The sequence below is a fragment of the Pteropus medius genome, unplaced genomic scaffold (assembly GCF_902729225.1).
Source record: "Pteropus medius unplaced genomic scaffold, Ma_sr-lr_union100, whole genome shotgun sequence".
Classification (NCBI taxonomy): domain Eukaryota; kingdom Metazoa; phylum Chordata; class Mammalia; order Chiroptera; family Pteropodidae; genus Pteropus; species Pteropus medius.
In genome coordinates, this window is record NW_024349798.1 from 1547404 (window position 1) to 1566993 (window position 19590).

The 19590-nt window shown below is 50.7% G+C and overlaps 2 protein-coding genes across 29 annotated transcripts; one reads left to right on the top strand and one right to left on the bottom strand.

Moving 5' to 3' along the window:
* Positions 1-334: 334 nt before the first annotated feature.
* ATXN2L (ataxin 2 like) lies at positions 335-12820 on the top strand. 28 transcript variants are annotated; one of them, XM_039884621.1, is made up of 24 exons: positions 335-1155; positions 2673-2709; positions 2902-2958; positions 3046-3117; positions 3493-3643; positions 4048-4172; positions 5471-5562; positions 5960-6160; positions 6801-6976; positions 7137-7247; positions 7748-7960; positions 8049-8120; positions 8359-8429; positions 8608-8903; positions 8983-9052; positions 9607-9753; positions 9874-9946; positions 10040-10227; positions 10618-10747; positions 10844-10965; positions 11130-11342; positions 11520-11763; positions 11913-12072; positions 12313-12815. In XM_039884621.1, exons 1-23 carry the CDS (start codon positions 857-859, stop codon positions 12065-12067), a joined length of 3315 nt encoding a protein of 1104 aa, XP_039740555.1. In that variant the 5' UTR covers positions 335-856; the 3' UTR covers positions 12068-12072; positions 12313-12815. The 28 variants fall into 28 exon arrangements, with proteins under 28 accessions (XP_039740555.1, XP_039740568.1, XP_039740570.1 ...); XM_039884634.1 differs by having other exon boundaries at positions 336-1155; positions 12036-12072; positions 12313-12820; XM_039884636.1 differs by having other exon boundaries at positions 336-1155; positions 12036-12072; positions 12336-12820.
* A 2133-nt stretch (positions 12821-14953) lies between these two features.
* Positions 14954-18480, bottom strand: TUFM (Tu translation elongation factor, mitochondrial). The gene is made up of 10 exons (XM_039884650.1): positions 18320-18480; positions 18022-18216; positions 17410-17576; positions 17047-17151; positions 16799-16963; positions 16529-16661; positions 16340-16444; positions 16067-16218; positions 15862-15981; positions 14954-15317 (listed from the first exon to the last, which is right to left on the bottom strand). The coding sequence occupies exons 1-10, from the start codon at positions 18360-18362 to the stop codon at positions 15144-15146; spliced, it is 1359 nt and encodes a 452-aa protein (XP_039740584.1). The 5' UTR covers positions 18363-18480; the 3' UTR covers positions 14954-15143.
* Positions 18481-19590: the final 1110 nt, after the last annotated feature.

Below are 19590 nucleotides of genomic sequence, written 5' to 3' on the forward strand. Positions count from 1 at the left end.
TGAAGTTTAAAATAATTTGGGATTAGGCGCAGACATCTGCAAAGATCGGCGTCCTCAAACCGATAACCTTAATGCCCAATAGTCTTATTTAAAATAGATAAGGTAGAGAGTAGCTCCTAATGAAACCCACCATCGCCACGGAGGAGCCACTTGTCTAGTCCCGGGATTTTTTTGCAATTTGACTCCGCCCAAAGGCCTCCAAATGGCGGAAGAACTGCACGCTGTCTTGATAGCTCACACTACTGCGGAGGCATCCTGACGTTACGCCGGCGGCGTGGGCGGGGCAGCCGGCTCTTCCTCTCCGCTTCTTCGGCTCCTCCCCCAGCGCTTCACACGCTCATTGTGAAGCGACAGCGGCCGGCCGCCTCTAGGGCTGTGAGAGACCTAGAGACCCTAAATCCTTGGCGCGCGTGAGCGCCCGCGATGCTCCTTCCCCATTCCAAAGCCTAGGGGCGCGAGGTTCACCTTTCTCTATTCTCTCCCGCCCGAGCTAACCGCCTCGGTGAGCGCGGACAGCGCGCCGCCGCTCCCTCCCCTGCCCCTCCCCCTTCGGGAGCTCCCGCCCGCGCGCTCTTCCCCCTCCCTTTCACCGGCGACGCGCACGCGCGCCAGGCCGGCTCGCGCCCTCTCGCTTTCCTCCGGCCCGCGAGACCCCCCTCCCCTTCCGCCTCGCGGCGCTTTCTCGCACCGCGGTCTTCTATATCCAACCCCGACGCCGCGGGGCTCCCCCCCGCCCGCCAACGGCGGGTCCCCAGCTTCCCAATTCCCCTTGCTTCCCGCGCTCTCCGGCAGGGGCCTAGCCCCGGCCTCCTCTCTCCCTCCCTTCCCCCTAATTCCCCTTCCGGACGCTGCCATCATGTTGAAGCCTCAGCCGCCACAACAGACTTCCCAGCCCCAGCAGCCGCCCCCCACGCAACAGGCCGTGGCCCGCCGGCCTGCCGGGGGCACCAGCCCTCCCAACGGCGGCCTCCCGGCGCCCCTAGCCTCTGCCTCGGCTCCCCCAGGGCCTCCCGCGGCCGCTTCCCCCTGCCTGGGGCCTGCAGCCGCTGCCGGGAGCGGACTCCGTCGGGGACCCGAGGGCATCTTGGCACCGCAGCCGCCGCCGCAGCAGCAACATCAAGAGAGGCCAGGGCCAGCGACCATCGGCAGCGCCAGGTGAGAAGGGGTGGGTTTCTGGGCGCGGGAGCCCCGGCTGCGGGGCGGTGGCGACTCGGTTCCGGCCCGGTAGCTGAGACCTGATTACAGCCGCGCGTGACGGGCTCCTAGCCTGGCCGCTTTTGAGGGGTGCCAGGGGGATTGGGGAACCCTCCGTGGGGCTTGGGGGTGGGCCCCCTCAAATCCTAACAGGTCGGAAGAAAAGGGTTCCCCGGCAGCCACTGGGACATTTAGGGGCCCTGCTCCACTCTCAGAGCCTAGTCAGGGCTCGCGGCTGGGCCTTAAGGGCAGGCAGGGCGCATCCCGCCAACACCGTCGGAACGAAGAGTTGGGGGGGTGAAGAGATGATCGGGGTCCCCGGCTCCATTACCAAGGAGGGTCTCGCGGTCCCGGTTTTCAGCCAATGGGGAGTCAGCTGTGGGAAGGGGTCCCCGGCCATAGCCAATGGAGGGGGGCGCGCGGCCCACAGTTTGGCCAATGGGGAGGGAGGGACTTGGGAGCGGGTGGCCACCTCCCCTTTCCTGGTCTGGCCAGTAGGAGGGGAGCGGGGTGGGCGGGGGGACGGAAAGAGAGGCAACTGGGAGGACTGCGGGCCGGGAACCTCCAACGCGTGCGCGCGCTCATTACGTACGTGTGCGTGGATGTTCTTGTCTTATGACCCAGGCGTTCGCGAGCCTGGGGTAACATGGGGCAGTGGCCAGGAGTGTGCATGGAGGGAGTTCGTGGCTGAGTGGTGGACACCCCACTCGGGTTCTTCTGAGTATGGGTTAATGGAATTGAGCGTGGCGATACACGCAGGCGCAGAGGGTTCTGATAGCGGGAGGAGGGTTTTTGAAGAGGCCCGTGGGCTTTAGTGCGCAGGCGCAGAGCGGGCGAGGCCTCCCTGTGGATGGCTCTTGCGGCTGCGCTGTCCCCCAGCCCCGCCAACGGCCCTCTCATCACCCTCCTCAACCGGCGGTTACATCAGCCAGCGAGGAGCAGGGTTACCAGGCCATTGATGACCCCTCCCAGAGTGGGTAACGGGCTGAATGAGTAAAGAGGTCGAGGGGGTGGGCTATAAAGGGAGTACTCTCCTCGCAGTGCTTGAGGGGTAAAGTTGCTGAAAATGATTGTCTTTCCTATTTCGGAGGTAATGTGCTTGAGCTAGGTACTTCCGAATCTGCACTCTCTGTTTTCACCTTTATATTTGAGGTGGGTTATTGGTTATTGAATACTTTATCATTGGTCTGTTGGAAGCATGCAGCCCTGGCCTCTTGGAGAAAGTGAGATGGTTGTGTCGAATATGCTGTTAAAGCAGTTGACAACAGTTGTCGAGGTTTGTTTTACTAGCATTAGGAAGAAATGTGTTTAATGGCTTGTAATGCTTATTCCTTTATGGGATGAGAGTTTGAAAATCTTGTTAATTAATCGTAGCCTAAATCAGCATCTTCACATGGTATGGTTTTGGGATACAAAGTCCTTTGTAATTAATTGTGTAAGAGGGATTGAACAAATTTAACTTAGTTGTTTCCTTACAGGGGACAAAGCACAGGAAAGGGACCCCCACAGTCACCGGTGAGTGCCTTTTCCTCCCCAAGGTAGAGGTGTAAAAGACACGTATGTTGAGGTGCAGAAATTGTCAGGTGGGTTCAGAAGACCAGGGGGCCCAGCACATATAGGTGGGTTTATATGGAGTGTGGGCTTTTAGAAGGAAAGTGTGGTGTTGACTGGCTATTCCTCTGTTTCTCTCTACTGTGTTACTGACAGGTGTTTGAGGGTGTCTACAACAATTCCAGAATGCTGCACTTTCTTACAGCTGTTGTGGTAAGTGGGTACCTAACCACTGGGTTGTTTGAGGAATGTATTGCATCTCTTTGCTGGAGACACTTCTTATTTTTCCCACTCTCCCAGGGGTCCACTTGTGATGTAAAGGTGAAGAATGGTACCACCTATGAAGGTATCTTCAAGACTCTGAGCTCAAAGGTCAGTGTACTCAAATTAGCTTGTTTTTAGAGTTGCATGGAAGGAGGATGATGAAATAGTCTCATTGAAGATGTGGATTGAGTGGTGTTGGTTAGTGTTTTGGCCATTAGTTATTTCTGTGCTGAAAATAGTGCTGCAAGCTTTGAAAGACATGGGTGTGAAATTTGAGGGCTGGATGCTTTCACTGTTAAAATGCTTAATTTTAAAATATAAATTTTTAAGTTTGGGACTTTCGCCAAGTCCTGTGGCTGATGTTGAGAAGACATCACACGTGTTGGGAAAAGTTTAGAAAGGGTAAGAAGAAAATAGTCATATTTTTGTTTTCATGTTTCTTTATTACTGACCTTTGGGTGTTGGAAAATGGGTCTTTTTTAGTTTGAACTAGCAGTAGATGCTGTGCACCGGAAAGCATCTGAGCCAGCAGGTGGCCCTCGACGGGAAGACATTGTGGACACCATGGTGTTTAAGCCAAGTGATGTCATGCTTGTCCACTTCCGAAATGTTGACTTCAATTATGCTACTAAAGGTACTATGGCAGGCTGTTATGTCAGAGCCACTTTCTGTGAGCGGAGGGCATAGAGCAGTTACAGGATAACTTGATTTTACCCCCCACTCCCACATATCACCACCCTCTTTACCATTTTTTTTCTGAAGAAGACTGCTGGATTTTTCTTGAGAATGTGTCTTGATGTTTAAGATAAAGTAGGATGAATTTGGTGTATGTTTTGGTTCTTCATATTTTCTTTGTTTTCGGCTTCTTGCTGAACTATTAAGATGAGGCTTTTTATGTTGGCGCCTGCCCACCACCCCCACTTACAAGCCCTGAGACACACACGCTTTTCTCTGCTTCTGAACTATTTGGGGAGGAGGGGGTTGTAAAGAAAGAAGGAACTGACACCTGACTCCTGATCTTCAACTCTGCCCCCACAGATAAGTTCACTGATTCAGCCATTGCCATGAACTCGAAGGTGAATGGAGAGCACAAAGAGAAGGTTCTTCAGCGCTGGGAAGGGGGTGACAGCAACAGCGATGACTATGACCTCGAGTCTGACATGGTACAGTTTCCTTCCCTGACCCTGCGAGCTGGGCAGCCCTGCTGCCAGTGTGTGGGGTATAGACACTGACATCATTCTTGGAAACGAGTTGCTGCTAGGGAGGGAGGAGGAACATCTTTTACTATTGCTTGCTCATGGCAGTCAGATTTCAAATGGAAAGGTACAGAAAAGAACAAAACAAAAATATCTGTTCTCCTACTATGTGTGATTAACTAATTTTAACATTTGCTTCATCTTTTAAGAAAAAGTATAGACAAGAGTAAGTACCATGTAAGCCCATTTCTCTTCTGAAAAACTACTGTACTTTGATCATTTAAAATTTCTCATGAGTAAATGCATTGCTATTTAGCTATTTAATTTACACAAGAATTTACTCTTCCTGTCTGTTTTTGAATGTTTTATGTTAATACATAGTTCTAGTTCGTTGCTTTTTAACTGTTGTCTACTGTTCTGTTTGTATACATGCCTATATACGTGTATCTACCAAATCGTATTTATCCCTTTCTTTACTGATTGGTGTTCTGTTGCCATTATTTTGTTATTAAAAATAGTGACTTACTGAATTTTTAGAACATGTACTCCCATGCATGTATACCGAAATTACTCTGAAAATGGATTTGTTAGGTCTCAAGGCTTCAGTTTTCCTAGTTATTGCCAATTTGTGCCACATTTGGTAGTTCTAGTTGATATTCCCACCAGCCATGTTTTTTTTTTTTTCACTCTTGGTTTGGTTAGATTTTTAAATTTATCAGCCTGATGGAGAATGACAGGTCATTGTTGTTTTCCTTGTTAGGATTTTTTTTTTTTTTTTTTTTGGCAAAATTAAAAAAAATTTTCAATTACAGTTGACATTTAGTATTATATTAGTTTCAAGTGTACAGAGTAGTGGTTAGACATAAAATTTACGAAGGGATTCCCCCCCACACACACAGTTTATCTAGTAACCACCTGGCATTTTATATATATAGTTACTAAGTAATAGTGACTATGTTCCTTCTGTTATATTTTACATGTCTGTGACTATTTTGTAACTACCAATTTGTACTTCTTAATCCCTTCACCTTTTCATCCAACCTCCCAACCCGGCTCCCATTTAGCAACCACCAGTTTGTTCTCTGTATCTGTGAGTCTGTTTCTATTTTGTTTGCTCATTTTATTCTTTAGGTTCCATACATAAGTGAGATTGTGTGGTACTTTCCTTTCTCTGACTTGTTTCACTTAACATAATATGCTCTAGATCCGCTCATGTTGTCTCATCTTTGCTGGGTTTTAAAACATTCTCCCTACTCCCTTCCTAGTCTAATGGATGGGATCCCAACGAAATGTTCAAGTTCAATGAAGAGAATTACGGTGTAAAGACCACCTATGATAGCAGTCTCTCTTCTTACACGTGAGTACCTTGGTGGTGCAGTTTGAGGTGTGGGGTCACTAACAGAAGAGCAGGTCTCTAGGTGGAACATAGCTTTTGTTCATGCTTTTCCTGGTGTCCAGATTGCCCTCTCCCCACTCCTGTTGTGCTCCCTCAAAGGTTTTATCCTTGATCCAGGCCACCTCATGGGTGGAATTAACTGCTTTCTTGTCCATTTGTCCTCTAGAAATTAAAACATACTTGAATATGTGCGTAAGTGTCCCTCAGATTCAGAGAGGACTATTAAATATGCTGAGTTGCTAAAGGGGTTAACTACTTACATACCCGAGCTTGTGACAGGACTAACAAATGTTTTTCCTTTTTCCCCTTTTGTACCCTGGCACTGGGATGGTGGTGGTCTGTGTGGTGGTCCTCTCAGGGTGCCCTTAGAGAAGGACAACTCGGAAGAGTTTCGTCAGCGGGAGCTGCGTGCAGCCCAGTTGGCTCGGGAGATTGAATCGAGCCCCCAGTACCGCCTGCGGATCGCTATGGAGAACGATGATGGGCGCACTGAAGAGGAGAAGCACAGTGCAGTCCAGCGGCAGGGGTCAGGACGAGAGAGTCCCAGTTTGGCGTCTAGGTATTGTCGAGGGCAGCCTGGCCTGTTTGGGGCTCATCGTATGGGCCAGGGCTTGGACCGAGAGCTTTGTATATTCTTGTTTTAGCTTCACAGCCATATGAGATGTAGATTAAGAAATAGTTATTCCAAATTTCAGTCTAGAAAACTAGAGTGGTTAAGTGATCTGCCCATGGTAATGAGGCTAAAGATTATGGATTTACAGGAAAAAAATTTTTTTCAGAGTTTTGGTATGTATTTTGTGTGTGTATGTGTGTCTGTACATCCATCCATATCTATGTTTTATTCTTTGTGAAAATGAAATCAAACTCTGCATGATAATCTGTATCTTGTAAACACCTTGAACTACAATGTTGTGATACTTCTTTTTTCATAGGTCAGGAGTGGTGGAATTGTGGGGCATTGGCCAGGTTGGTCAGGTCAGGGTTGACACACAAGGTCATAAGCCTGTAGCCACAGAACATTTAACCAGGACAAATCTTCAGGTGGGATAGTGCAGAAAGCTGGAGCCAAGCATTTCGTGTGTGCGTACTTGTGCATGTGTGTGTTGGAGTGAGAGGTGGACTTGAGAAAGAAGGGCTTCTTATTTCCAAAATATATGGGTTTTGTGGCTACTTGACCTTATTTGAACTTTCTTTCCCAGGGAGGGAAAGCATATCCCTCTACCTCAACGAGTTCGGGAAGGTCCCCGGGGAGGAGTTCGATGCAGCAGTTCCCGGGGCGGCCGGCCTGGCCTTAGCTCTTTGCCACCTCGTGGCCCTCATCATCTTGATAATAGCAGCCCTGGCCCAGGTTCTGAAACACGTGGTATTAATGGAGGTGAGTTATGAAGCAGACGTGGGGATCGGGAAGCAGAGACAGTAAGGAGGTGGGAAGGGTAATTGAAGGGACTTAGATGGGTTGGAAGGATAACGCGTTGGTGGTAATGTAATAATAAATACTCTCCCTCTTTTTTCTCCCGTCTTTAAAAAAAAAATAGGCCCTTCCCGCATGTCTCCTAAGGCACAGCGACCTCTGAGAGGTGCTAAGACTCTATCTTCACCCAGCAGTAGGCCTTCTGGAGAAGCTTCTGTTCCACCCCCTTCTGCAGGTAAAATTTCAGCAGTGTTAAATGAATGGATAGAAATTTGTGGAAGGATATAAATGTCAGTGTTTGGAGTGCTCTCAAAGGTGTTTTGGGGGTTTGGATTTATGCTTTTTAGAAAAGAATTTTTTAGTTTCCTTTGTGCAGAAACCCCAGCATAGCAATCTATAGGTGTGCCTGGTGGCAGATGTCTTTTGTTTAAGTTAGTTGCCAGCATTTAAAACAAGAGAAATCATAGAAAATTTCCAATTTCTTTTGAAATACAGGAAGTTCTGCCAGCACTGACCTGTCTTGCTGTATAGCTCCAGTTGGCTGGAACTGAGTCATGACTATCTCTTTAAATCTTTCATGGTGCCCATGAGGCCATTTTACCTGCTTATGTTACCTGTCTTGCCCTTCTAGGCATTTAGGTTTGTGGTATATAAAAGAGTAGATAAACTTTTCTTGGTGTTTCTAGTAAGTCCTCTGTACCCATTGCTTAGTGACCAGCAGTAACCATTCTACAGCTTTCCCTTTTCTTTCAGTGGGCCGGATGTATCCCCCACGCTCCCCCAAGTCGGCTGCCCCTGCCCCAGTCTCAGCTTCTTGTCTTGAGTCTCCCATTGGCTCAGCAGTACCGACCTCTTCAGCTTCCATCCCTGTGACATCATCAATTGTGGACCCTGGAGTAGGCTCCGTTTCTCCAGCTTCTCCAAAGATCTCACTGGCTCCCACAGATGGTAAGAGCCAGATGGTTGAGGGCTGTGGACAATGTGAAGTGTGGTTCTGGACAAAAGGACCTTCAGGCATCTGTCTCTTCTTGCTCAGTAAAAGAACTTTCGGCCAAGGAACCTGGGAGAACTCTGGAGTCCCAAGAGCTGTCTCGGATATCTGGGAAAGGTGAGGATTGTTTTTATCTGCTGACATCTAATACTCCTTTGATCAGGAGAGCATTTCAGTTAGGAAAGTTGTTGGAATTTAGAAACAATGTCTATTAGTTCTTTGATCCTAATTTCTCTGATAAGATTCTCAGGAGCTCCTCTTTTGTTTTTGGTTGTTTTGTTATGTGTAGCTACTGGCACTGTGTAGCTACTTTGAGAAAAGAAATGTATATTTTCTCTTTTACTGTTTCTAATAGTCTCTGGCCTTCAGAATGAACAGAAACGCTTTCAACTGGAAGAACTGAGAAAGTTTGGAGCCCAGTTTAAGGTGAGAAGGGTGGGAATGAGCTAGGATGTTAATAACTGAAGTTGAAGGAGGTGGGGGGCGCTTATGGAAGAGGCATAGGATTAGGTGAATTAGAAGTGATGAGAGCAAGGGTGAAAGAATGAAGCAGGGCCTGGGGTCTGAACTAGACAGTGTTGTATGTGTGGTTCTTTCCTTTCAGCTTCAGCCCAGTAGCTCTCCTGAAACCAGCCTGGATCCTTTTTCTCCTCGGATCTTAAAGGAAGAGGCCAAAGGGAAGGAGAAAGAAGTTGATGGTCTATTGACTTCAGAGTCCATGGGGTCCCCAGTCTCCTCCAAGACAGAGTCCATATTGGATAAGGAGGACAAACCGCCCCTGCCACCAGCAGGAGGCACTGAAGGGCCAGATCAGCCCCCACCACCTTGCCCAAGCCAAACCGGCAGCCCCCCAGTGGGCTTCATCAAGGGAGATGACAAGGATGAGGGCCCTGTTGCTGAGTGAGTGGAGTGGGGAGCTGGGTGGGTGTCGGAGAATGAGGAGTGAGCCATGAGGATTTACTTTATTTTTCTCTTACAGACAAGTGAAGAAGTCAACATTGAACCCCAATGCCAAGGAGTTCAATCCCACAAAGCCTCTGCTGTCTGTGGTGAGATGGGATAGGAGAATATGGACTTTGGTTTCCACAAAAGAGATTTGGGAGTAGGGTAACAACACTGAAGAGGGAGGGGAGCATTTGACTGTCAGGCAGTGAGAGAGGAGACATTGTGAAGGTATAGAGATAGCAGCAGTTGGGCTGGTTTGGTGAAAACAAGTTTCAGGACTGAGTGGGGAGGAATGTGATGTTTCTGACAAGTATTTATAGGTTTCTCTCTGGGACTTAGCATTTGGCTCAGGGAGTATCTCAACATGGTAGTTATGAGCATGGCTTCAGTTAGGCCCACCAATTTTGGCTTAAACCCCTGCACTTGTAAGCTTTGTGTTCTTGGACTAGCCACGTAATTTCTCTGTTTCCTCATCTATAATTTTAGAGTGCCCCCATGTCATAAGGTTTGATGTGAGGCTTAACCAAGATAAAGTGTAGCATGTGTTTAGCACACAGCACTCCACGAATGCTGTTGCTATATAGGTGGAGGCTGGGGAGTGAAAGCAGATAGAAAAATTGTGAGATATTTTACATATGTTGTCTCTCATCTCTTACAGAATAAATCCACCAGTACTCCAACTTCTCCGGGGCCCCGTACTCATTCAACTCCCTCCATCCCGGTGCTGACAGCAGGCCAAAGTGGGCTGTATAGCCCTCAATACATTTCCTACATACCTCAGATCCACATGGGACCAGCTGTTCAGGTAAGAAACCAAGTGGGCCCAGGTTAAGTAGGAGGTTTGGTTGGGCTAGCTGAGGGACCAGGTCGCACGTGTTCTGGGCATTTGTAAATAAGTCGTTCAGCCTCGTCTCCTTGTTTCTAGGCACCTCAGATGTATCCATATCCTGTATCCAACTCAGTGCCTGGACAGCAGGGCAAGTACCGGGGAGCAAAAGGTGAGCAGGTTCTGGAGAGGCAGTCAGTGGGGCTGCCTAATACCTCCTGGCAGATGGCGCTTGAGCTCTGCACTATTTTCCCCCCACCTCCAGGCTCCCTGCCCCCCCAGCGCTCGGACCAACACCAGCCAGCCTCAGCCCCTCCAATGATGCAGGCCGCCGCCGCTGCTGGCCCACCTCTGGTGGCTGCCACACCTTATTCTTCCTACATCCCCTACAACCCACAGCAGTTCCCAGGCCAGCCCACCATGATGCAGCCCATGGCCCACTATCCCTCACAGGTGACTTGAGGCACAGGAGGGACATGGGGATGCAGGAGCCCTGCTAGAGATCCTGTCTTCTTCACCTCCTAGACTCAGAGGAGCTGGCAGGCAGTGTTCTGAATGGTGGTGTCAGAGAGAGGCAGGCAGTGTTCTGAATGGTGGTGTCAGATTTGAGCTTTAGTCCTGGCTCCAGTAGGACCCGTGGCAAGGCACTTCAACACCCAAGCCTTAGTTTTTTTTCTATAAAGTGTCGATAAAGTAGCATCTACATAGTTGGGTGATTGTGATTGTTAAACAAGGTAGTTGTGACAAAGCCAGAGTAGTGCTGTGCACAGGTTATGCGCTGTGCACAGGTTATGCCTTCCAAGTCCTTTGCTGTGCCAACCATTTCTCTTCTTGCCACTCTAGCCGGTGTTTGCCCCCATGCTTCAAAGCAACCCACGCATGCTGACGTCAGGGAGCCATCCTCAGGCCATTGTGTCATCCTCCACCCCTCAGTACCCTTCTGCAGAGCAGCCCACCCCCCAAGCCCTTTATGGTGAGTTCTGCTATACCATCCCCCTCCACTCCAGGCTGTGCTCCTCAGCTCTTCCAGTGTGCTCAGCACTTATTCTTTCCCTCTTTCCTGCTGTAGCCACTGTTCACCAGTCCTATCCACACCATGCCACGCAACTCCATGCCCACCAGCCGCAGCCGGCCACCACGCCTACTGGGAGCCAGCCACAGTCCCAGCATGCAGCCCCCAGTCCTGTCCAGGTGCCTGCCATGGGGGATCTGAGTGACTGGGGCAGGAACGGGTGGTTGGAAGTGAGGGATAGAGCTAGGGGTAATTCCCCAGTGGGGTGGTCAAGAGGTCAACAGATGAAAGGCCTGGGTACCAGAAGAGTGGGTGGCACTCACCCTTCCCCTCCCCCTGACAGCACCAGGCGGGGCAGGCCCCACACCTGGGCAGTGGACAGCCACAGCAGAATCTGTACCACCCAGGGGCCCTGACAGGCACGCCGCCTTCTCTGCCACCGGGACCTTCTGCCCAGTCCCCTCAGAGCAGCTTTCCCCAGCCAGCTGCTGTGTATGCCATCCATGCCCACCAGCAGCTGCCCCACGGCTTCACCAACATGGCCCATGTTACCCAGGTAAGAGCCCAGAGGGACCCACTTCCTCTGGGTCTGTTCTGCTGTGAGGACCTTAACCATGGGACTATCCCATTCCTGAGTCTGTGGTGCCACCTTTACTTAGTGCTCCCAACATTAAAGACTCTCAGCCTGTGTCAAGGTCCTTTGGTGCTCCTAGCTACTTTCTTTTTTCTGCAGGCCCATGTCCAAACTGGAATCACAGCAGCCCCGCCCCCTCACCCTGGGGCTCCCCACCCGCCCCAGGTGATGCTGCTGCACCCACCCCAGAGCCATGGGGGCCCCCCCCAAGGCGCAGTGCCCCAGAGTGGGGTGCCTGCACTCTCAGCTTCCACACCCTCACCCTACCCCTACATCGGACACCCCCAAGGTGAGCAGCCTGGCCAGGCGCCTGGATTTCCAGGAGGAGCCGATGACAGGATTCGTGAGTTCTCGTTAGCTGGGGGAATTTGGCATGGAAGAGCTGATGGGCTGCAGGTGGGGCAGGATGCACGGGTTCTGGGTGGGGAGTGAGGGGTCTTGGAGGCAGGGCTGTCCCACAGGGCGCCCGCCGACCTGCACCTGTCTGTGAAGTATGTAGGGTGGGCAGAAGCCACAGTCGCCGCCGCCAGGGGCTTGCTCCTGGCTCTGTCCTTTGCTTCCCTCCGTCCTCGCTCAGTTGTGATCCAGCAGCCCCCCTCCCCACTGCCTCCCCAGCTCTCAGTGACCCCGACTGTCTCCTGACTTAGCCGAGGTAAGGTCAGCGCAGCAGACAGGGCCAGGCTGGGGTGTGGGGGGCTGAGCTGGGCACACGAGTAAGGGCTCTGGCTCACTGGGAAACAGCGTTTGATCTGTGCTTCTGACAGCCCCATGAGACACCTTGAGGAGGCCGCTCCCACCCAAACACTCCCCCACCACACTGGACGGCATTGGATGAAGGGACAGCTGCTTGGGTTCTAATGCTCCTGCTCTCTTCTCTTTCCCCTCCAACCAGTTCAATCTCATCCCTCCCAGCAGCTCCCCTTCCACCCCCCGGGGAACTGAAGATTGTCCTGGCCGCGACCTGAGACCTCCATGAGTGGAGGGAAGAGTGATCTATGTCTCTTCCCCCAGCAGCTCGGACCATCCCAGCCCCCCAATCCTCACTTTCCCCTGCCCTGGGGCTGGGGAATTCCTGCCAAGCACCTTGAATGGGAGGGGCCTCAGTGGGCAGGGCCAGGGTCCAGCGGGGTGGGAGGTTCCTTCTCTGCCCCTGCCCATCCCCACCCCATCTTGCCCTCCCATCCTCTTACCTCTCCCCCGCTGGAGACGGAAGATCTTTTATTTTCTATTATTTATAATCTCAGACTTGGGCCCCCTGTTCTTTCTTCCCCATTAACTTGAGTGACCTGCGTGAGAGACAGATGCCCCACAAGGATGGTTGGACAAGGACTTTTACTTTTTATTACATAAAAATATTATAAAAAATTTAAAAAAAAAAATAAAATTTTAAACTAACTTAACCTGCCTGTAGTTTTCTCTTTGGGGAGTAGAGTAAGATAGCTGTCAGTCTTAAATGTGTAGGATGTAGTTCCAGAGATGGGCATTGTAGCTCTATAGCCTGAGGATGGTGCCCTTTTGGCTACAACTACTGCACAAGTCACCCAACCTCCCAGTGACTTTCTAAGTGCCTTGTGAATTATGTTCACTGCTTTACACAGAAAAGCACTTTAGTGTACATGGCCACTGGAAACAGGCCTGACTGGTGAGAAGTCTTGGGTGCAGGTGAGACCTATAAAGGCAAAGCTGCTAGTGGAAGAAGAGGGGGTTGGGGTTTAGAGGAGCAGGAGCTAAACGGGATTAAGGACAGGACAAGAACAACCAAGCTTGGGGCGAAGAGGTAGAAAACACAGGCCTCAGAGGTTTTTTTTTTTTGAGGTAGTTTGGAATTCTTATCTGACCTGACCTTGGTCATCTTGTCTGTAAAATGGAGATAATTTCACCCTTAGGGGATTGTGAGGATGGAACTGGTGCTCAGCGGTAGGCAGGGGCATTTCAGCTCTGACCAAAGCCAGAGAAAATTGGCTGAGACCAAGACAGGACAGATGAAGATTAGATACTGGGAAAGAATTTCCAGGGTGTGAATATCTGAAATCTGGTGGACACGGGAGTTGAGGGAGGAAGGGGAGGTATGAGATAAAAGAAGAAAGGCATTGTCTGTAGCAGCTGATTGGCTGCTACAATAGGCTGTTTTGAGGTCCCAAGTTAGAGCTATCTTAAGGGATGTCTGTTGGGGTTGGGCAGTGATGGAAAAAGCAGGCACAGGAAATCTTTCAGTTGGGCTGAGGGGACACAGATGTCTAGTACTGTGAGTGATATAACTGTGTTTACTGAGTAGTCCTTTTGATGCTTTATGGAAGGACTGTAGATTGGTTTTAACTTATCTTACCCCTAAGAGCAGAAATCCTGAAGTTGGAACTTCACCTCCAGTAAGGAGTCCCCCTGAGACTTTCTAGCTTCACCCTGGACACCGAGGGTAAAACAAGCAAACCTGCCTTAAGTCCTCCTTCTCTTGGGCCTCTCTCTGGAGTCATAGATGAAGTTCTCAGTTTCTCAAAACTGCTCTCAGGTTGGAGGGCCTCCCCTCTTAGGACTACTTATCAGTAGGTTGTCTGAATATACTCATTTGTCAGGATCCACGTTTGAAAGGTGGCCATTAATCCCCGCTGAATGTTACTTCTGTTTGGAGTCAGCATCCTCATCGGTTATTTTAGGTTTTAAAAAAATCTCAGCATTTTATCCCCTGTAATATTTGATAAACAGCCTTTTTCTTGATTTTAACCCATTTCCCACTTGCCCTAAGAATACATGCTGGCAGTGCTTGAGGCAGTAGCGTTTACCCCTAGATAACTTATGGATTACAGTCCTAACCTTACCCCCAAAGTTTGCCATGAAATATCTTGCTTTTTTTTGCATCGCTCTAGTGTATCGATAGTTTTTGGAAACGTGACATTCTATTTATAGCATTCTGTTTTTAGTAGTGGTGTTTCTATTTACGAAATACTGTTTAATTCTTGATTGCTGAAAATGCTAAATCCTAGAAAATGTAGCATTCCTATGCATATTAACACTGGCAGCGAGCAGCACTTCTTTTCAAATGTGAAAAGGGTTAAACCTCAAAAAACAAAAAGAAACCTTCATTCTACAACTTTCTCAAGCCTGTTTAGAATTAAGACAGTGGTTAATCAAGTACCTCTTAGGTGCTGGTTCTAGTGGTAAGATACAGTCTCCAGTGTCAAATCTTAAACAAGGGTGGCTAGACATTAACAGCCTAGTAGATAAATACTCAAGGAAGAAATGAGGTGGATTTGGCACCTGAGCAGAGCCCATGCTGGCTCCAGGTGGTAACAAAATCCTTTCCATTGTCTCCCAGGAGGATAGCCAGTCTTTGGCTTCTCCCTTAAATTGTCACGGCAGTAATGACAGCTTTTTAAAAAAGGAACTTTTCCAGCCTACACCACAGAGATGAACTGAGGCTAGAGAGAACTCAGTTAAAATGGCTCAGGGATATCTCAAAGCCCATCTGTCCCAGGCTTCAGCTCCATTTTTATATACCTTTATCGTTCCAACTTATACAAAGGACAGGAGACCCAGGCTAGCTTACTATTCACAGAACAGTTTATTGACCTACCTCACCGGGCAGGCTACATGGCCTCTTCTGGCAGGGAAAGTGTCAGTCTAGCGCAACTGCTAGGTTACAGTCTATGCCCTGGGAAGGGGGCACCAGAAGGAGCGAACACTGGCCAGTGCAGCCCTGAACTCAAGAGCCTGAGCAGAGGTGCAGACTCAACTCCACTTGAGATTCTTGTCCTCCTCAGTCATGACTGGTGTGTCAGTGACAAGGCCAGTGCCGATGGTCCGGTTGCCATCTCGCAGGGTAAAACGCTGACCTTTTTCTAAGATCATTGGTTGCCGTAAGATGAGGCTAAGCTTCAGGTCCTCCCCAGGCATGGCAAGCTCCTGGAGGGGGCAGAGACGGGAATTATGCATAGCCTTCAGGATGCCTTCATTCCAATTGTCTGCTGGCTACCTAGGTTCAAGTTTATGGGGAAATGCAGCAGGATGATTCTGGGGACAGCTTCATTCCAGCAGTCAGGCAAATGCAAACAGCATATGCAAAGGCAAAAAAGGACCAGTGACACTGTTCTTAAGGTACACTCGGGAGAAAAAATGTTGACATTTTGGGTTATGCAGGTTTCTTAGTCACGGACTTCTTTGAGCCCTATGTATAGAAACACTCGAGAAGAGGAATCCTTTTCTGGGAAGTCTTCCTGTGGGTAAATGCCAGTAAAGCTACGTTTTTAGCCTAGGGAATACTGGATGAGGGCTTGCTCCCCCTAAATCCATTGATCCAGACCCTTCCATGACTAGTTTCATTTATATCTTCAGTCAGCCTCTCTTCACCTAAGGAAGTCCCCATACTGTCATAACTTTGGTCCTGTGAGGCAAAGCTTATATGAAGAGTGCCCCTTCTGCTCCTTCACATTCGCTATATCCACCATACCTTCCCTGGAGGCAAGATGACACGACAGGCCATGTCCCAAGTCAGGGAGAACATGACAGGCATGAAATGGGACACAAAGGGCTTGTGGCGGCCACCTTCCTCTTTGCTGAGGATGTAAACCTGGAAAAGAACAAGTGACTAGAAGCACTGCTTCTCTAGGGGTCAGTTTGGCTCAGGCCGGCCCACCATCACCTGGAGCCCTCACCTGTGCCTCCACCTTCTGGTGGGGCTGGATGGAACCTGGCTTGGCCATGACCAGGCCACGCCTCAGGTCTTCTCGCTTCAAGCTTCGAACTAGGGCCCCAAGGTTATCACCTGCCTCTGCCCTCTCCAAGCTCTTATGGAACATCTCGATGCCTAGGAAGGAGGAGAAAAGACAAGGGAGGATGGTCTGGGTCAAAAAGAAGGCACAGGGGATCTGTAAGAAGAGAGGTCATCCTGGAGCCAGCTCCTGGGTCCCAAAGCTTCCTTCCTATACCTGTCACCACAGTGCGAATGTTCTTGTTATGTCCCAGGAATTCACACTCATCTCCCTTCTTCAAAATTCCACGTTCTAGCGTACCTGTCACCACTGTGCCCCGGCCTGGGAGGGGACAAGACAGAACATCAGAGACCCTGGGTGAGGCTCTTGCTAGGGAAAAGAAAAATCAATGAGCACAGTCCTCACCAGGAATAGAGTAAACTGACTCTACAGGCAACAGGAAAGGCTTCTCCAGATCCCGGGTGGGCACCGGGATGTGAGTGTCCACAGCATCCAGCAGCTTCTGCACAGACTTCAGGCCTAGTTCAGGGTCACGTTGCTATGGGCGGAGGTGACAGGACTCTGAAATTTTCATTCTGCTTATGAAGAACCACTCCCCAAACTCAAAGCAGAGCTCTAGATGCCCATCCAGCCCCATCCTTTGCCACAGCAGCCCCTGCCTGACCCTGCCTTCACCTCAAGGGCACAGAGGGCAGAGCCTATGATGACTGGAGTCTCTTCCCCTTTGTAGCCAAATTCAGTGAGCAGTTCTCGGATTTCCAGCTCCACTAGCTCCACCATTTCAGAGTCCTGGACGGCATCTGCCTTGTTCACGTATACCACCACATGCTCTACTCCAATCTGTAGACAGAAAGAGAGATGGTGTCCTGAGTGGCCCAACTCCTCACTTTTCATCTTTCCACTCCTACCCAGGCTCTGCATACCTGTTTGGCCAGTAATAAGTGCTCTCTGGTCTGGGGCATGGGGCCATCATTGGCTGCCACCACCAAGATGCAGCCATCAAGAGGGGCAGTGCCTGTGATCATATTCTGGGTAAGGAGAGGAGAGGAAACACTCAGCCTACGTGAACAACCTCCTTAGCTCCACATCCATCTAGCCAAGAACAGCAGTTAGGAACTGAGGCTCACCTTTCTTTGCCATGAGGAGATGGCAGAGAAAAGTGAGCCATGCCCAGAAATCCATGATCTCAAACCTATACATCTTCAGCATCTGAACCTCCTCCCCCACAAGTCTAGTATTTTTCCTGACAGGAGGCAGCTCCTGGCTGTCCCCGGCAATGCTCTCACCTTAACATAATCTGCGTGACCCGGGCAGTCTGTGTGGGCATAGTGGCGGGCGGCAGTGCTATACTCCACATGGGCTGCATTGATGGTGATACCACGGGCTCGCTCCTCTGGAGCATTGTCAATTTCCTCGTACTTCTTATACTTGGCCCCACCTCCCTCAGCTAAAACTAATGGAGGGAAGAGAACACACCTCTCAGCTAAAGTTGCAGAGATAGAAGCAGGGTTCAGGCCACACCCCTGGGTCCTTCCCACCTAAACAAGGGACACCCTGGGATGATAATCCCCTCCCTCAACTCCTCAGCAGAGGTAACCAAGACAGAAATGTTAAAAGTCCTTAAGATCCCGCCCAGCGTCTTCTCTAGGATAAAGCCTCTGCTCATGAGGCTGTCCCCATAGTTGGAGGGTGGCCATTCAGGGTCCCCCCAATTTATGCATCACAAAGTTCTTCATTCTTCATCTGTCTCTTGCATCTTCCAGTCTACCGCCCACCCGAATTCTGGGCTCCTGGCACTAAACACCTCCAGCAGCCACTCTGCTGGCCCCGCCTCCCTGGCTCCAGGTCCCGCCAGCAGAGCGGGCCCTGCCGGATGCCCCCACTCCAACCCCGCTTACTTTTCGTGATGGCCGCGGTCAGTGTGGTCTTGCCGTGGTCCACATGGCCAATGGTACCCACGTTCACATGGGGCTTGTCGCGCACATAGATCTTCTTAGCCTCCACCGCCAGGCCGCGGGACAAGAGAGACAATGCCGGAGCCTTCGGCGGCCGCAACAGACCCTGCAGTAGTGAGGTCGGACCGGCGCCCAGCCCTGCCGAGGCAGAGGTTTGGAGTCAGGGCGCGGGTCCAAGCCTGGCCACTCCCGACGACCCCCACGGGTCCCCAGCCCGCCACCGTTCTCCCTTCCCCCTCACCGCCGAAGAGGGGCGTCGTGCGCAGCAAGGTGGTAGCCGCCATCGTGGTCGGACTCACGCCCCGAGGGCCGGGTACCGAGTACCCGGTGCCCGCGCGTGCACTAAGGAACGATCAATGGCAACTGGAAGACACTTCCGGCGGAAGTGAAGGCCGGGAGGGCAAGTCTGGGCGCCTCTAGCCGCCAGTTTTTATGGCCAGCTCCGCCGACTTCCGGGCGCGGGACGGAAGACGTCCAGGGAGGTAGATGCTGGCGTCTCAGGGGCGGGGCGGTATGGAGGTCTCCATGACGTACGCGGACCTCGCGGGAGGAGGGAGTCCACGCAGTCCTCTCTGGAGGCGCCGGGAGAGGGAGGTGTGGAGCATCCCATGTTACACCAGCGTCCCGGAGGCTCCCGAGTGTTGGGGTTCCCAGGGCGGGAGGCTGTATTTGCACTTAACATGGGAGTCCGGTGGCACTAGACCGGGTCCAGAGGGAGGGGCCCGGCCTCCTGGAGGCAGAGGCGGCCGCGGTGAAGACTGCTCAGGAAGGTCCTTGCCCCAAACCCCCTACGCGGGTCAGATGAGAGATCTGGCGGCCCTAGTGCCGCAGCTGGAGGTAGAACGAGGCCCAGCGGCCAGGCTGAGGAAGACGATCCTGGGTGCCTTTTCGGGGGTGGGACTCAAGAGTGACCCATCTCTCCTTTGAGCCTTTGTTTTCTTATCTGTAAAATGGGAATACAGTAGTAATATCTGTATTACTGATGTCTGGCTCTGAGAGGAAATGAGTTGAGGAGAAGGCGAGAATGGGGTCGTGGGACCTCCAGGTCCCAGAGCTCTTTACCCTCAAATACCCGCCCTCCTGGCTCACAACCTGCAGGGACAAACAGAGCTTTGCGGTCCGGCCTGTTGCCCCTCAGCAGCCGAAAGAGTGGAGGGTGGGAGGTGGGGGGAGGGAACAAAGGAAGTCGAAAATGTGACTTTAGGAGGCTGTGAATTTGGAGAATAATTTTTCTTTTTCATATACAATCATATAACTGTATATGACTACAGTTAAAAAAAAGTATTTGTGCCAAATCTTGAACTCTTTAAAAAAGATATTCTTGAAATCAAATGGCCTTCCATTTCTCCCTGGCAGTCTGTTCATTCTGTTATGTCCCCTGCTTAATAGCCATTTTCCATCTTCCTGCAGACAGGCCCTGATTTTGTTCACAGTGGCCCTTTCCCCTGTTCCAGAATAAATCTGACGGGTCTCATCCACTTCTGGTGGTCCTATTATCCTTGCCAAGAGGTT

Bases quoted from the DNA above. Each gene is read 5' to 3' on its own strand.
- ATXN2L (XM_039884621.1), top strand. From the start codon at position 857: ATGTTGAAGCCTCAGCCGCCACAACAGACTTCCCAGCCCCAGCAGCCG. The intron at 2,710-2,901 runs GTGAGTGCCTTT...TGTTACTGACAG, and splicing joins AGGGACCCCCACAGTCACCG to GTGTTTGAGGGTGTCTACAA. The intron at 2,959-3,045 runs GTAAGTGGGTAC...CCACTCTCCCAG, and splicing joins ACTTTCTTACAGCTGTTGTG to GGGTCCACTTGTGATGTAAA.
- TUFM (XM_039884650.1), bottom strand. From the start codon at position 18,362: ATGGCGGCTACCACCTTGCTGCGCACGACGCCCCTCTTCGGCG. The intron at 17,152-17,409 runs GTGAGAGCATTG...CTCCTTACCCAG, and splicing joins GTCACGCAGATTATGTTAAG to AATATGATCACAGGCACTGC. The intron at 15,318-15,861 runs GTATGGTGGATA...TGCCCCCTCCAG, and splicing joins TCATCTTGCCTCCAGGGAAG to GAGCTTGCCATGCCTGGGGA.